The sequence below is a fragment of the Schistocerca piceifrons genome, chromosome 2, assembly GCF_021461385.2.
Source record: "Schistocerca piceifrons isolate TAMUIC-IGC-003096 chromosome 2, iqSchPice1.1, whole genome shotgun sequence".
Classification (NCBI taxonomy): domain Eukaryota; kingdom Metazoa; phylum Arthropoda; class Insecta; order Orthoptera; family Acrididae; genus Schistocerca; species Schistocerca piceifrons.
This window is the reverse complement of record NC_060139.1, coordinates 837,039,136-837,056,727: the sequence shown is the minus strand read 5'-3', so window position 1 is coordinate 837,056,727 and position 17,592 is coordinate 837,039,136. Positions and strand designations below refer to the sequence as shown.

The following is a 17,592-nucleotide window of genomic DNA, read 5'->3' as shown; positions in this document are numbered from 1 at the left end:
AGGGATAAAATACAGGGGGCGAAAGCCTATTTACAATTTTCACAGAAACCAGACGGCAGTAATTAGAGTCGAGAAGCGTGAAAGGGAAGCAGTGACTGAGAAAGAAGTGAGACAGGATTGTAGCCATCTCCGATGTTATTCTATCTGTACATTGAACAAACAGTAAAGAAAACAAAGAAAAATTTGGAATATGACTCAAAGTTCAGAGAAAAGAAATAAAAGCTTTAAGGTTTGCCAGTGACATTGTAATTTTGCCAGAGACAGCAAAGGATTTGGAAGAGTAGTTGAACGGAATGGATATTGTCTTGAAAGGAGGATATAGGATGAACATCAACAAAATCAAAATAAGGATAACGTAATGTATTCGACTTAAATCAGTTGACGTTGAGTGAATTAGATTAGGAAACTAAGCACGTGAAATAGTAGATGTGTTTTCTTATTTGGGTAGCAAAATACCTGATGATGGCTGAAGTAGAAAGGATATAAAATATGGACTGACAGTGGTGAGAAAAGGATTACTGACGACGATAATACAGATTTTAAGTGTTAGGAAGTCGTTTCTGGAAGAATTTGTCTGGAGTGTAGCCACGCATGGAAGTGAAACATAGACGTTAAACAATTTAGAGAAAAAGAGAATAGAAGCTTTCGAAATATGGTGCTACAGAAGAATGTTGATCATTAGATGTGTAGATCATGTAAGTAATGAGAAGTACTGAGAGAGAAGACAAGGAATTTGCGCTACTACTTCACCAAAAGAAGGGATCGATTGACAGGACACGTTCTGAGACATAAAGGGATCACCACGTTAGTACTGGAGGGAAATTTGGGGAGAGGGGTAAAGATTGGAAAGGTAGACCAAAAGCTGAATACAGAAATCAGATTCAGAAGTTGTAACAGTTATTCGGAGATGGGCGCACAGGGTAGAGTAGCTTCGAGAGCTGCAACAAACCAGTCTTCGGTCTGAAGACCACAACAACACCAATCGAGAGGTCAGTTCGTGCACTAAATCCTGCACCGGCATCGCATTCGCAGTTACGGACGGTTATAGAGGGAGCATGGCTCAATATTTCTGCAGCGGACTTCCAACGTGTTGTTGAGTCTATAACACGTCGATTTGCGGCCCTACGCCGGACACGATATTAGGAGGCATAGCACGACTTTTGTCAGCTCAGTGTATGTGATAACACATGCAGTAGCTACAGTCATACACCCAAAAAGTAAGTTGTCATGTACGGTATTCTGTGTTACACACAGCGATCTAAATGTGAGTTTCAATGAAGTGTGTGAAACACAGCGGAATAATGGAACATTATGCACACTTGCCAACTGCCACATCATTTACTTGTATCGGCACTACAATAGTCTTGTATCTGAAGTCATCGTGACCATATTAACCAGATCTTTTCTACGAGCTGTTCAATTCCTCTGTGTTTCAGTTATTTCACTGAAACTCCAAATCAGTCCTTTATCGAGGAAGAGTAGGAAAACATATAACAGCACAGAAATTTCTATTTTGGGGAACAAGGGTCAGTAAGTAACTCATGTGTGAACATACATGTTACTTATAAAAATTTTCTCTTTTGGCAAGTAATATCTTATGTATCAATACTGTGAATGTGCTGGTCGTTGTTGGTTAGACCGTGTTGTTCTTCATCGAGTTGGGCAAACCTTGCGTCAACCTTCAGACACCGACAGGGCACAAGAGTTTCACAGATAAATTCGCTTCGTCAGTGGTAGAACAGACACCTCCACATTTTAGAATCATTCTTATTACATTTCAGAGGTTAGAGCTGGAGTCCTTCCCTTGTGAGACTTAGCTACTTACAATAAATTAAATCTGTTTAAGGTGAAGTCAGTGTAAAGGTTGGTTTGAAGATCATTGTCCTCTTGGTCGCGGAATACCCTTTCCATCTCCTTAGCCAGTCAATCTCTCCCTTCGCTCCTTTCTAACAGCACAAACCCAACACTGTGCGGTGCAAGCTCTCATCAGTTATGCACACGACACAGAAACGTACTTGATATTTCGTGATAGGCTGGTGGAAGGCTCTGGTAAACCAGATCCACTAGGACCTTGTCCAGAGCGGCGATGCGGGATACCTGCATCTGCTCCTCTACAATCATTTCCTGGGTATGGGACTCTAAGATACGCCAATCAATTTGAAACCGAAGTGGGAAACCGATGAAGACTGCGACCCGGGTGAAGAAGATTTTCGAAATAGAGGACGCTCAATGTCCTTTTCAAGTCGGTAATATATATATCTCCGAAAGAACAAATACCAGTTTTCCTAGCTCTAGCTTCAAAATTGCCTTAATAACGACGTATTTTCAAAAAAACCTTTCACACTTTATTTCGCCCCGTTAGGGTGTGTGTGTGTGTGTGTGTGTGTGTGTGTGTGTGTGTGTGTGTGTGTGTGTTTGGGAATTTAACCTCTATGAGGGTGAAATAATGACGAAACCTTTTTTTTTAAAAAAGAAATTAGTAGCTTTTGAAGAACAACTAAACCAGTTTCAAAGCTGCATCTATGAGAATTGGTATTTGACTTCTCGGTTAGAAATTTAAAAAAAAAAACATGTTTCAGTGTTTTTGGAAATCCATCCCCTAAGGGAGTGAAATAGGGGACGAAAATTTTTATGAAAATAGCTCATTACGAAAGCATTTTCAAAGCTAAATCTAAGAAAGTTTGTGTTTGGTTTCTCGGTTAGAAATAAAAAAAAAATCTGTTCAAGGATAAAATTTTTTATGTAAATATTACAACGAGGAAAAAGGTAACCAACTTGCCACAGAAGACAAAAATTTACAAAACACCGCTTCTTTATGCAAAACCATTACTCATAACTCTGCTACCGATTGCAAAGTACATGAAGTTCCACAAATTGTACTATACTGTAGGTGGTTAATTCTATTGGCACTATATATTAACAGGATGCGTTACCTATTTTACATGCCAACGAACGAAATGATAAATACATTACTAACAAAAACTTCACAAAACGTCTTTTAGCGAAGACATTGCGCAGTAACAAGTTAGAGGTCAAAAACATACTCACGTCGGACAGAACACGCCCATCGTGCTTGAAAGGATCCGCTTCGGAGTTGCCGTAATACAGAAGCTGGATTTGCTTCCAAGCTAGTTTTACTCTGAATGAGGGGAAGCTTACATTGAGACCTAGAACTACGGGCATGATTTCATCGAAATTCTTCACCAGTTCTTCTCGCGCTTCGGCGGATTTGGTACTGAAGATATCTGGAACAATCAGCGGCGATGTATCTCAGAAAAGCAAACATACGAAATTTATATTTCATGAACTGTGTTGTAAGGAGCGCAAGATTCATCAAAACGAAAAATTACAATTCTGCGTAAGTCAGTGGCTTACGTTTCATCCAACATGCGTTTCGATGGTGAAATCATCGTCATCACGCTGCAGACATATCTTATATAACTTATACAGCTTATTAATTCTTATAACTTATATAACTCTTATAACTTATATAACTTATATAGCCAAGTATTGGTGATTCTTGTGGCAACATACGAGTTGACCATGATGTTGTATGGTATCTCGCACCAGTAGCATTAGTTAACTAAATTAGACTCAGACTTTTATGATGAAACATACCAACTCGATTACAGATATAATTTTACTTTCAGTGCAAGGAGAGAAGAATGTGCACTGCTGTCTAACGCTTTAAGTGACATATGTCGTTCACTGTTTATCAACTGACAGACACAATGCTGGGCTTGTGTTGCAAGGAGTAATATTTTTCGTCAAAGACGTTAGATCAAAGAATTATATCACAGAATTACAGCAACCAGAAAATGTGTGAAGAGATGTATGTTCATTATATGTCTGTGTTATCATGCCATGATTTTACCTGTTTGTTAAGGAGAGACAATAGCGTTTTAATTACTTACTTATTCACAGCAGGAACGCAACAACCAACTTACCATTACCCTGCATGTGAGTGTGATTCTGACTCTGAAGCTAATATAAACCGTAGCTTGTTTTCGTATCCTAAATTTGACTATGAACGATCGGAATTTTTAAAGACTTTGAAGAGTATCGATTACCTCCCCATCTCAATCAGCTTCTTCTCTTTTGGTTACCAAAGACATTCGGCTTTGTAAAGTGATCGTTAAATATCCTCAAGAGTATAGAAAACGTCTGTAGATTTCAAAAGTTTTTATTTTCATTCATCTACATCGCTTATGAAAATTTAAGAAATAGTGTCAATTGCTTACACAAAATGTCTAGTTTACTTACTATGCTATTTCTTAAAAACTGTTGTGGAAACAAATCTGTCGACTTGAGCTACCAATTCTGTATATTTGCATTTATGCATTTTCTCTATATAATTATGTATTATATGTAAGCGCGTGTTATAGATGGTTAAATAGAGTGCAAACTATCTAAGCCAAACAAAACAAACAAAAAAGTCTGATTTATAAATATTTCGGTAATAGAAAGATCAAAATGAAATGCGTCTATGAAAATGGTTAGATTCCTGACAAGTGTATTGCAATTGGCGCTATATTTATTTCCTACATAAAAAAGTTGAATATAAGATACAAGGACATAAGAGATATACAGGAAAACAGTTACACTCCTGATAGGGACAATGAGACCAATTAAATATCTAAAAAATTATCCAGTGATTCGTCTAAACCTTCAAAGAAATTGTTTGTTTTGGTTTCTGAGTAGGCTTCTTGTGTTCTACTCATGTAAATCTAATATTATTCACGTGGATTAGTATTGTGGTTTTTCTTGAAAGTAATTTTTGAGAACATTCTCTTGTCTTGGAGAACAGTGGTTCTTTTTTATATTACTTAAAAATGCACATGCACAGTCACAACCACAAGAAACTTTTTTTTGTAGGATGTTACCGGTTTCGGTCTGTTTTAAACGATCTTCAGATTTACCACCATGATGGTAAACGGTGGCGGTAAACGGAGCAGGCACTATGACTCACGAACGCTAAAAGCGGTTTTCTTGAAAGTGTTCAGTGTGTAGAGGTCATATGTAAGTTCTCAAAGTTATGACTGATATTATTGGTTAGTAGTACTACTGCAGATTTTTATGGTGTGTCATTTCGGTATGCTTTCTCAATCAACAACAAATTATGTCATAGACTATCCGCCAACCTTAAAACTAATGACGACAGTTTCACCAAATCTGGAATTATTTGTAAAGAATGTTCTGCTTAATATTTAGGACAAGCTATTTCCATCTTTCACACCAGACTCATAAATGCACGTTGTTCAATCACTAATATTTCAACAGAAAACAATTATATAAGAGACGCCTTTCAGCCATTGATATCCGTTGAAAAGCATTTTAGATTAAATAAAAGTCTTGTGTCTGAAGCATTACTGTAAATTTTTCCACAAGGGACACCTACTGCAATCATACATTTAAAGAACAAAATCCTCACGAATGTTGGAACACTCAAAGAATAACCCAAAGAATCGAAATCCTAAAGTACTACAAATATCTGAATAATACTGTCATTGGCTCAGCAGTGAATAACATTTTGTACAGGTGCTGACAGATTAAGTACGGGAGTTCTTTATTTTCAACGAAAGAAAAGGGAATTTTTTTCCTAAAAGCGTGAGCTGTGGATGGCAATGAATCTCCACAAAGCCGTGCACAGGTCCTGGGTTGGCGACACATCAGATTTTTCCAGTATGTGCCGCTATCCCACGGCTTGTTCACGTGCTCGACGAACAAACAACCTTTCTGCTCACGGGCTGATGCTTAGGGAAGCGTCGCTTGCCTAGGCAGAGCTCCTACAGCAGCCAATCAGAATGGTCCAGGAGATCACGTGTGAGCGCCCACCGCGCCGAGCTGCGCGGACGAGGCGTGTGGATCGCTTTCTTTTACTGACAGGCCCCCGACGAGATCAGACGCATTGGCCGGTTGCCTCCGTGCACTTTTCGAGCCCTGGCTCAATGTGTTTGCGCCTTAGGGCCGCTAAACTCACATAAGGTACCCCGGCTAGGTCATCAGTAAATGTTTTTCAATAAATGGGAGGCAGTTTGCCGACCAGAGTTGAAAAATTAACACTTGTTCTGTTTTAGACCCCACTTCCACCTCAGCCACATCCTGACATGCACAATTGGTGTTAGAAGTGGGGCGCATGTGGCAGATGCCACAAGATCGGGCATACTAATGCCACATGCCCCCACAACAATGTAACCAGACAAACAGGCAACGGGGTAGTTACCAACAGGGAAATGGTCGGGGGGCAGGCTTCGCCACCAACCCTCGCCCCCGATAAAAATAATGAAACCGGCGTATAAAAAACAGCAGAAAGATGAGGTGGCAAATGTTTTGCTAGAGGGTAAACTCAGGGGCTGAACAATTAGAGTGTTAGTAGATACAGCAGCACAAATTAGCGTGCTGTTTGTCCCCTATCACGATAAGTGGAGGTTGAAACCGCCCCGCTATCACATTGCTGGATTGGGTGATGGACTGATCATTCCTGCCGGGTCATCTTTCGTTAGTTTTCAGTTAAGTAAGAAAACATATGGTTTTAACATGGAGGTTGTACGGAAACGTAGGAGGGACTTGGATATCATTCTAGGCAATGATTTCCTCCGTGAGTACCAAGGGGTAATCGATTATAGAACGCACACCGTCCGATTTGATGAGGAAACTCACTTTTTCGGCGGCGTTCGGACCGAAGGCGTGCAAGGAAACTGTGAGGGACGGCCGCTCTCACAGGATCCAACAGAGCCGCGTACATGGCCCATTAAATCGTTACGCCCAGTTACCATTGAGAGTGGGACAGGCAAGGTTCTATAGATTGATATCAAAGCTCCATTGCCTACTAGTTCAACCGTTTTTGTGGATCCGCTCCGTCAAAACGATGTGTTGGGCAGGTTACAAGTTCATGTGAAGAGAGGCTTATGTGCTGTAGAGAGAAAAGGGAAGAAGTTTTGTGTACCTGTATGTGTCGATAATTTTGGTTTGAGAAAGATAGAGATTCCACGTGGAACAGTTTTAGCAAGTGGTCAGGAAATAGGAGATGATGATTTTTCAGTGATAAATGAAGGTAAGAGTCAAAATAGGAAGCAGTTCCCTATTAGAAGTGTGCGTACCCTAATTCCCTCTTTGCAGAAGCAATTTAATGAAAAGTTAGAGCATTTGAGTAAAGCAGAGCAGAGGCTAATATGGCCCATATTGGAAGAATTTGCGTGGTTGTTTGAGGAAAGGCAATATTTGCCTGCTACTGACCTCATACAGCACGAGATTCCCACCGGGGATGCTAGACCTATACCTCAAAAGGCATATAGGATCCCTCATCATTTACAACCAATAGTGGAAGACAGTTCAACAGCAGCTAGCAGCAGGGATTATTCAACCCTCTGCCAGCCCCTGGTCATCCCCAATCGTTCTGGTTCGTAAGAAATCAATCAATGGCGAGAAGAGTTAGAGGCTTTGTGTTGATATGAGAGCGGTGAATAAAGTAACAACACCTGATACTTATCCTTTGCCTCGTATTGACGAAACCCTAGATCAATTAGGAAACTGCAAGTATTTCACCACTTTAGACATGTGATCAGGGTATCAGCAGATTCCTATAGCTCCGAAGGACAGACCTAAAACCGCCTTTATTGTGCTTTCGGGTTTGTAAGAGTTGTTACGCATGCCATTTGGTCTCAGGAATGCTCCTGCACCTTTCAAAGATTTATTGTTACGTGGTTTAAAGCCCACCGCATGTTTAGTTATTTAGACGATATTATTGTATTTTCTAGAACTATTGAAGAACATGCAGAAAGGTTGAGGTGTGTTTTGTCACGTTTGCAGAGTGCCAATTTAAGTCTGAAGATAGAAATGGTTCAAATGGCTCTGAGCACTATGGGACTCAACTGCTGAGGTCATTAGTCCCCTAGAACTTAGAACTAGTTAAACCTAACTAACCTAAGGACATCACAAACATCCATGCCCGAGGCAGGATTCGAACCTGCGACCGTAGCGGTCTTGCGGTTCCAGACTGCAGCGCCTTTAACCGCACGGCCACTTCGGCCGGCCTCTGAAGATAGAAAAATGTTCATTTGCACAGTCACAAGTCCAGTACTTGGGACATGTCATTAGTACTGACCGTGTCAAACCAGGTCCTCGGTTGACTGAGGCTGTGAGAGATTTTCCCACCCCAACCAATGTAAAAGAGTTACAGTCACTGCTTGGCCTATATAATTACTATCGTCGGTTTGTGAAAGATTACGCCACCATAGCTAAGCCATTAACCAAGTTGTTGAAAAAAGGTGCAGTTTTCGAGTGGTCAGAAGAACGTGAAGTAGCTGTAAAGAAGATTAAAGAGGTACTAACAAGCTCACCTCTGTTAGTCTACCCAGATTTTGAAAAACCTTTTCTTCTTGCAACCGATGCCTCTGATTTTGCTCTGGGTGCAGTCCTTAGCCAAGAATATAACGGAGAGGGAAGACCTGTTGGGTGTGCCTCTCACCAGATGAATCAGGCTGAAATAAATTATAGTACTACTGAAAAGGAATTGCTTGCACTTATGTTCGGGGTAAACTATTTTAAATGTTATTTGTATGGTAGAAAGTTCGCCGTAATAACAGATCACGCGGCATTAACTTGGATGTTGAATCTGAAAGATCCTAGCAGTCGTTTAACTAGATGGGCTTTAAAACTTGCCGAATATGACTACGAGGTTAAGCATAAACCTGGTAGACTGCATTCTAATGCTGACTCCCTGAGTCGTAAAGTAAGTGTAGTTCAAACAAATGATGTTTTCATTGAGGAACTGAAAGATTCGCAAAGCCGAGATGTTGAATGTCATAGGTACGTTACCAGTGTAGATTTCTTTACTGAAGATGGTATTTTATACCAAAAGACTCCGGGTGGTAATAGAGTTGTAATTCCTAAGGAATTGCAGTCCAGAATAATAGCACAATGCCATGATAGTTTGCAAGCATGCCATAATGGGCGAAGAGCAACAAATGCAAGGAAAGCTGCACGGTATTGGTGGAAAAACAGAAAGAAAGATGTTCAAAAGTATATTCAATATTGTTTACCTTGCGCTCAAAGATCACCCCCTCCTAGGACCAAAATACCTTTAGGTAGCCTTCCAGAGGCGACGAGAACATTTCAGAATATTGCTCTCGATATCGTCGGTCCTTTTCCTCAAAGAAATCAAAACGATAAATATATCCTGTTCATTATGGACCACTTTTCTCGATACCTTGGTTTGGTACCTCTCGCTGATATTACAGCAGAGACAGTTGCTAAAGAATTTGTCAATCACTTAGTTTTGCCTTTCTGCAGCCCTGACGCTGTTCTAACAGACCAAGGGATGAACTTTATGTTGGCTTTATTCGTACAAGTGTGCAAGCTTCTAGGAATCAAAAAATGGAGAACCACCCCCTTTCATCCTAAGGCAAATGGCCGCCTGGAACGTGTCCACAGTACAATTAAGAAAATGTTAAGTTACTATGTAAACAGAACGCATTCAGATTGGGACCGTTATATTAATATAGTCGCTTCAGCCTATAATAGCCGTGTCCATGAGTCAACAGGCTATAGTGCTTATGAGATAGTTTTTGGCAAACCTATGAACTCACCTTTTGAATTGGACAAATTGCCGTCAGGTGTGGACATAACTAAAGTCAAAAGATTAGCTCGCCGTTTCAAGTCAAGTTGGAAACAAGTTCAAACCAATAATTCCAAAGCCACCAAAAAAACAATTACAGCGGAGTAATAAGAATGTAGTAATGCCCCTTTACAAGCCTGGAGATTTAATCTTGCTGCATAACCCAACAGTAAGACGAGGAAGAACAAAGAAGTTTGCACCTCAATATGAGGGACCGTACCCTATCATTCGGTTAACCTCTCCAGTAAATGCTGAAATCCAGTTGCCAGATCGGTTAGTGATAGTACATTTTGATCGTCTGAAACCCTTTTATGGAAAAGCACCTTCCATTCCGACAGTTTTGCCGAATCCATCGCCTAGTAGTGTATCAACTATGCCAGGACCTACAGTGACTAAAGTAAAGAAAAAGAAGGTAAAACCTTTACCCGTCAGACCTAAATATTGCTTAAGGAACAAGCATCCTTATGCATTGAGGTCAAGAGACTAAGTTTGTATCTTGCTTTTTAGTGTATCAAGCGTAGCTGTTAACTCATATTCATTTGAAGCTTCATGTAATACTTGTTCAGTTGCATGCGCTGCTGCAGCCTTAAGTGTAGCTTACTGATATGTGAGTGCAAAGTGTAGAGTAAGTAGCGAGCAAGCAAAGTGCTGGAAATATGGGTTGGAACAGCAGTATAATTATATTCGATGAGAAGATATCTGCTCAAATAGTACGATAAGTTGTCGCAAGGGCTCCCAACTACTTCCTGAATGGAAAAAGTAATTGACAAATAATACGAGACTATCATGATCCTACACTAACACGAGTTTAAAACTCAATCCTGGGATATTAGATCAGTTATAGCCACTGTTTGTATCTTCCATGTAATTAAATTCTCCACAGCTTAAGATAACGGAATGATTACAACTGCCCACATTTTCTGCAGTTCCTGTGTATCATACTAGAGGATATCAGACCCAATGCTTGTAATCGCTGGGTCACTCTCATACTAGCTTCATCTGCCTCGTTGTAAATATCACACCACATCTCTCTCTCTGTTTCCCAACCTGAGGGTACAAATCCATGCTTGAACTATGGAGTTTACCCCAGAGTTTAATCTATGTATCAATAAGGTAACAGCACGAGAATAGTGAGTTTTGGAATCATTTATTATCGATAGAAATAATTACACAGTACATACAAACCCAATATTCAGCCGGGAAGGACACAGCAATTTTAATGATATTTCTTTTCACACGTTGCACTGCCCATCTACACCTATGCAAAGTACGTATGACTATCAGTAACAAAATACACCTACTAGTGCCACTGTAATGAAAGAGAGCTGGTAGCAGCAACGAAGTTTTAGCGCGTCATATGCCTACACTGAAATGCTGGAGAGTATGACAAAGAACGTTGAAAGGTAAGTGTTCTGTGAAGAGGAGTGATCTGTGTTATGGTACCTGGTTATGGGAACTACACTTGTAGTATTTATGCCATTCGTCCTCCATACGACAGTACTGGTAGCTTCCCTTTCGAATATCGCTGCAATAGCTATTAACCACAAATCATTTTGCCTAATGCACAAATAAAGTACACCTTTTCATAATGTCTGCCGACGTACACAACACAAATTGCTATCTTTTAAGAGGAACTTTTATTGATTGCCTAGCAGAAGCTAGTGAAAACTTTTCCCAGGTTACAAACCAAGTGAATATTCAATGTAAATTCTTCAATACTATGCGATGAAAAAGTAACTTATTTAGTCAAAGTTCACATGGAAAGATACTGGCACTACTACGTAATTCGTAGAGGACACAATCATTTCTAATTTAATGCATCTCAGTTCGTATAGCGCCCAATAATATTTTTCCTCTATCTTGGAAAACAGGGACTAAAAGTTTGTGTTCCACCGTTAAAGAGACTATTGGTATTCGCGGTTGCAAGTTAAAGGAAGTAGTGTCGCTCTTGGGCGTCTTCGGGCGTACTCCTTTGCCATACACATTCAGGAATTGGCGGATATACATAGCTTAGTGTAGCCGGCCACTACGATGTGCATTTCTGTATCCAACCTGGCTATGTACGGAGGGGAGCTGGGCTCGGAATCGTCCGATAGAGAGCACTACTTTAAGAAGAATAGAATCAGAATCGTAGTTAGAGGTGAAGTATTGAGTATCGCAACTTCACTTGTTTGGCATAGTCAAACACTAGTGTACTAAAGTCATTCACCCACATAGTGACAAATAACAGGCCACGCCATTGCAGGCAAAGACAAAACATAACTAAGCGTACGAAGAAGTGCACAGCTGACTGATAGAGCGTCCTTGCTGGAGGCGCCAGAGCAGCGCATTCCGTTAGATACGCAGCCGCACGCACACCCACACACCAGTACACCCTACGTCGAATGAATCACTGCACCACATTTTGTCATTTGTTACGTCATCTAATGAACCACATACGTCCTAGTTGATGAATTACACTAGAACACGAAGTATCTTATACCTACCCAAACGCAAATTACATACAACACGCTAGTAAACGAAATTATTCCTACCTTATCTACAGCCTTGCAACTAATACACACTCTTATGCTGTCTTAAATGCAACCTATGTCGTTCAACAAGCACGTATGAGAATTACAGGATACACAATGCCGTGATACGCTATGAAACGGGTTCTGCACTACTAGTGTAAATACTTCTCACATATACACATTTGCTGTCTTCTACAATGCAGATGATCATTTTTCGTAGCTAATGAAGAATAGAACACTACTAGCTTTCATACAAGTGATCATTATAGAAAGCTAACTCAGAGAATTATTCACTGTTTACATACGACACACCTATAAAATTATGTCTTACTAATCACAACAGCGGCTCACCGAGCAGACGCCACAGGTGAGCCATGGATCGTCGAGATGTCGCCGTGGTGCTACAGTACGTACTCAGGTAAGTCTCCAGGATTAGGGAGATACATGATAGAAAGAGGATAGGGCATGACACACACCTACTGACAAAATAGAGGCAGAGTTAATGACAGCTGGTCTGCATAATTACTCATGCAAGTCTATACTTAGAGTCAAGCTCAATAGGGTATGCATACTTTACCATAACAGAGTAAGTGGATTTAAAGAAAGAACCATTTATTAGAGAGTGTGGCAGGGGTTATAGGTGGTACAAAACAAGTGAGAGAATCTCATCACATCACTGCCACGATTTTATTACAATTTAACTCCTCAGTGAATTAAATTTCACTCACATCACCACAGTCCCACTCGCTCCTATTTGCTATTACCGTCATTTACGCACTTTGTACCGACCACACCACCTTGCATGACAAGTAATGTTTTCACACACCCAGTAATGGATGTCCTTAGTATTCATAGCCATGGATCATGACAGTCTCCTTTCAAGTGACGTAGTTCGTCCGGAATTAAAAATGTCTTAATGCCAACTCGTAGCAGATTGCACATCTATTAGTCCTGAGACGACTATACTGCCATCCAGTCGCTTTGCAATGCTTGCTCACTGATCTAAGTCATAAGCTAATTTATGCTGTGTGTTTCATTTTACTGTTTTATATTATTTTATTGTGCTGCTAATTGCATTATGTCTCCTGTCAGTTTATTATGTTGTATGTGTGTATTTTTTTTGTCATTTTATGTTGTATGCCTTCAGTTTGTATATGCGGGGAACACGGGGCCATCTCTCAACCCTCCCCCTCCCCTCACTGTATCAGGGGATAGTTACTTACAATTATCTTTCCTTTATGAATCAAGTAGCACCTAAGCCATGCCGGTCATTCTGCTTCCTTGCGTAACAAGGAGCGGCTCCGCGATAAAGACTAATACACCTGTTTGTCTGTGGGAATGTTTCGCTGCCACCGCAGCGATGGAAGACTATCTGACACAGTCACTGACGTGTCAGATTGATAGGTTGGACTCAGTAAATTATGGGAACTACTCAGGAATGGGCTCAAGCGCTACGTAGTAATTGCCCAAGGGTAAAGGAACGCCTGCTGAGTTGGTCTGAGTCCCAAATGGCTAGTTCAGCGAGAGACAGATTCGCACTCACAATGGCCAACGAGTAATAGGAACAACTATTTCGTTGGCTCGGTACTACTAGTGACAACACACATGTTGGTATCCGTGCTGCCGAATCGGTGGATACCTGCAGTCCTGTGATTGCAGTTGATTTTTGAAGCCCTCCCCTTTTATTACTTACTCTACTGCCGAGCCCTCGGATCTATCCTGTCTTTCTTCTTTTGTTAATGAGTATGCAGTGGTACTGTAAATTACTCCAACAATACCGGTCCTATCCGCCATTCCAGCCATTTTTCTCATCGAGGTATCGCTCCTCCCTTGTTGCAGTGTCCATGTTTAAGCTATTCTCCGACGATCTGTTGTGAAGTGAGAATCGTGTCTCTGCTATCTAGCTAAGCGAAGAATCAGTGTCCTTCAACCGTAGGCGAAAACCTGCGTTGGAAATTTTTAAAGACGTAACCATGGGCATTACTTGGTTGTTCCTAAGGAGAGTTTTGTCCCTCCCTTAAAGTACATAAATACAATCACCGTGCTCGCATTTTCACTTTTCCTTGCTGCTCGTGACTTTTCGTGACACTAAACACAAGTGCGACGCGTAATTTGCGTCGTAGCAACGATACGATACGTACTTGGAAGAGCCACCACACAGTTCTCAGTGCCAACATAAATTATCTCTCAGCGTAACTCGCTAACTAAGTACGCCAATACCCGGTCTTGGAAGTTTATTCCCCGCGAGTACTACTGTGAAGCAGTGCAGCGCGCAACACACGTGTGCGTACGGGCACGAGCTGCCTGATCAGCAGACACGCGCGTACGTATTGTAACCGGTAAACTTTACTGTGCAGCTACGCTTCACCTCTCAGGATCTTTATCCACAGAATGGGCAATAAGTCACTCTGAGTTTTAAAATGCTATACATTATTACAATGTTGATCCGCCTTTTCTTATATTACAGTCATTACCTACCGCGTTATTTCGCTACCTTCTTAGAACCCGAGTATTATGCCAGGTGTTGGTACATTTCTTCTCCAACCGTCACGTCAGCGAATGTCGAGTTTTCGTAGAAGTAAAGACTGTCTTGTTAAGTTGCTGTTCCCAATTTGCTTGAAGCAATCGGGGTGTAGTCACCACTTCAGTCATGCTGTTAATTGCTTAATGCCTTGATATCGTAACGAGTGTGGTCCTTGGTTGTTGCCAATGCTTCTCACGTAACCATCTCTCCACAAACGCTTGCTATTTCATCCTTTTCTGCCATGCTCTGCCTTACTTTTACCTGATGCCAGGAAACGTTTTGTTATTCTCGTAAATATGCACTGGTTTGCTTAATCCACTAATCTCGCCCACTCAATAACAGCAGTAGCAAGTCCTTCTTCAAGTTAGTTACTACTCAGCCCATCTGGCAATCGCAACCTTGTACACCAGAATCGCTTTTACGGCCGCTATCATCGGTTTTTCCTCTCACTACCTCTGGTGCTTATATGATGATGAAGTCCCATCTCGCTTTGGCAACCCATAGCGAAGAATAGCCACACATTGTCAGACATAGTGTATGAACTACATGTTATCGCTTCATGAACGCCCGCACAACGTTCCTTACACATCACAGACACCTCATCCACATGATACGTATACACAGTGATACTCACCACCCCCTGAAAGGGAGAGTATAAACTCTACTACCGGTGATGTATTAAAAGGGTTCAGCTGCACTCGTTTTGTTTGCATTTCTGGCGGTTAAACCCTCTATCTGGTTATCGCTTTTGCATCTACTCACTATATTTGGAGAGAAATATTCGTTAAATACTTCTCACCGGGAAAACCTGTTACAAAAAAAATGGCTCTGAGCACTATACGACTTAACTGCTGAGGTCATCAGTCGCCTAGAACTTAGAACTAATTAAACCTAACTAACCTAAGGACATCACACACATCCATGCCCGAGGAAGGATTCGAACCTGCGACCGTAGCGGTCGCTCGGCTCCAGACTGAAAACCTGTTACAGTTCGCGCAGAAAACGGTTTTCAACATAGTGCGCAATGTGTTGTCTAGGGTAGGTGCAGCGATCTGAACAGTCACCCCGCTAATAAAAACTCCGTAGATAAAGGGCCTACGGAATTTTCTGAAAATTGTTATCACTTACAAAATGTAATTATCGTCATTCTCTACCTGTGTGTAACCTCTGTAAAGGATACAAGCAGTCATGCACTTTATCGCATGGTTAAGTGCTTCCATCAACACGCTTAACCGTTTATCTGCATCTAGCGACTAGGAAACCTTCTACCTAAACAGATTGACTCTGATATCGCACCAATATTCTGGGTGAAGATCCATAAATATCTATATATAAAACAAAAACACACACAAATAACACGTAGGCGCTGCTGATCTCCTTTCAGTCACACTTCTTACAGAGCCGCGGGCTTATTCCGCTGACTAATTCACTCAGTCAGATTGTGAAATTGCCGTGTCAGTCTTCTACACGTGATCGCTGACTATAGGTACTTGTCATCAATGCTGACAACCCTCTTTTGGCTACTTGCTATTTTATAAAGACCCGTGACCGCTCACTTACTGGCCAGTTCAGTATTAACAGTGAAGTTGCATCCGCCTCATCGGAACATACTACTCTCCGACTCCGTTGCACGGTAAATATTAACCAAACACTATTACGCACTGCTGTGATATATTTTGTCGTCATTACTACATACAGTCGCATAGAGATATTCTCACGCATTCTCTCTCTTTTGAATGCAGGACGCTACTGCACTCTATCCTTTCATCGGCGACTTCGGCGGTGTCACTCATAACCTATTGGAGTTGTCGAATAACTACCAGGAGAATATCGACCAGACATCGCACCATGAGATGCTGTGCTTTGTTGATTCTTTTTACTGGAGCTGTCAGTCTCCCACCCTTTAGTAATCATCCGTCATCGTCAGGCATCATGTTTGAACGTTTGGACAACTTGCTATATACCCCCCATCAAGCGGTAATACGTGCCAATATACTACTAACCTCCATTAAAAAAGAAGAGCTAGCTTTACAACAACTTATCAATCGCCTATTGGCCTGTGAACTTTTACTTGAGCAATCAGGCCAGACTTCCACCTTACGCACTCTGCGGGATTTAAAACAAGCACTGCCAAACACTAAAGAGCAACTACGAAGCATCTTCGACACTGTGCCCCTAACTCGGGTTAAGAGAGCCTGGTTCAATGCTGGTGGTGCGATACTCAAAACTATCTTTGGTACCCCCGACCACGCTGACGCTAACCGCTGGGACCAAACCCTTCGCCAAGTAACTTTTACTACTAACCAAAATCGGGACATGCTGGTCCGCCAGCAATTACGCCTCACCCATATTGAAGACAGTTTATTAGCTGCTACTAGGCAAATTCGTGTCGTGGCAACTGACCTTGTACACCGGTACGAAACATTTAGGAATGTTATACAACGGGACCTTGAGTTTTTACGTCATACCATAACTAATGTGACCTACACTTTGGAGATAACGAGAGCACTACAGATCTTACTATACAACACCCATGCCATTCAGTTACGTATTAACACCTTCCATACTATTACTCTGCTAGGACTACAGTATAAGCGTAGCCCTACGTTAATGACAGCAGAAATGTTCCTGCAACCTCTGGCTAATGTTTCGTTTCATCTGGCATCGCCAATGCCGATGCTTTACCCTGTATGGGAATCTTCGCTACCTCATTATAATGCAGCAGCTACAGTACATCTTGTGCGAACTTCTCAAGGACTGTGCGCACAGATTTCTCTACCCGTCACATGCGCCAACTGCGAGTTTGAATGCTACCGATTACACACCTTTCCGGTTACTTGGGTTGCCCTACTAAAGCAATGACTTGGCAAACTAATGATATCTTAGCTATTAGCAAAGATCGCCAAAGACATTCTGTCATGCAGCTGATTGACCTCCAT

At 41.4% G+C, this 17,592-nt stretch overlaps 1 protein-coding gene across 1 annotated transcript in view; it reads right to left on the bottom strand.

Moving 5' to 3' along the window:
- Positions 1-16,694: 16,694 nt before the first annotated feature.
- LOC124775909 (juvenile hormone esterase-like) overlaps positions 16,695-17,592 on the bottom strand; it is a 124,309-nt gene continuing 123,411 nt past the window's right edge. The window contains exon 7 of the mRNA XM_047250745.1: positions 16,695-16,759. Coding sequence (XP_047106701.1) covers positions 16,695-16,759 — 65 coding nt within the window. The remainder of the gene's footprint in view (positions 16,760-17,592) is intronic.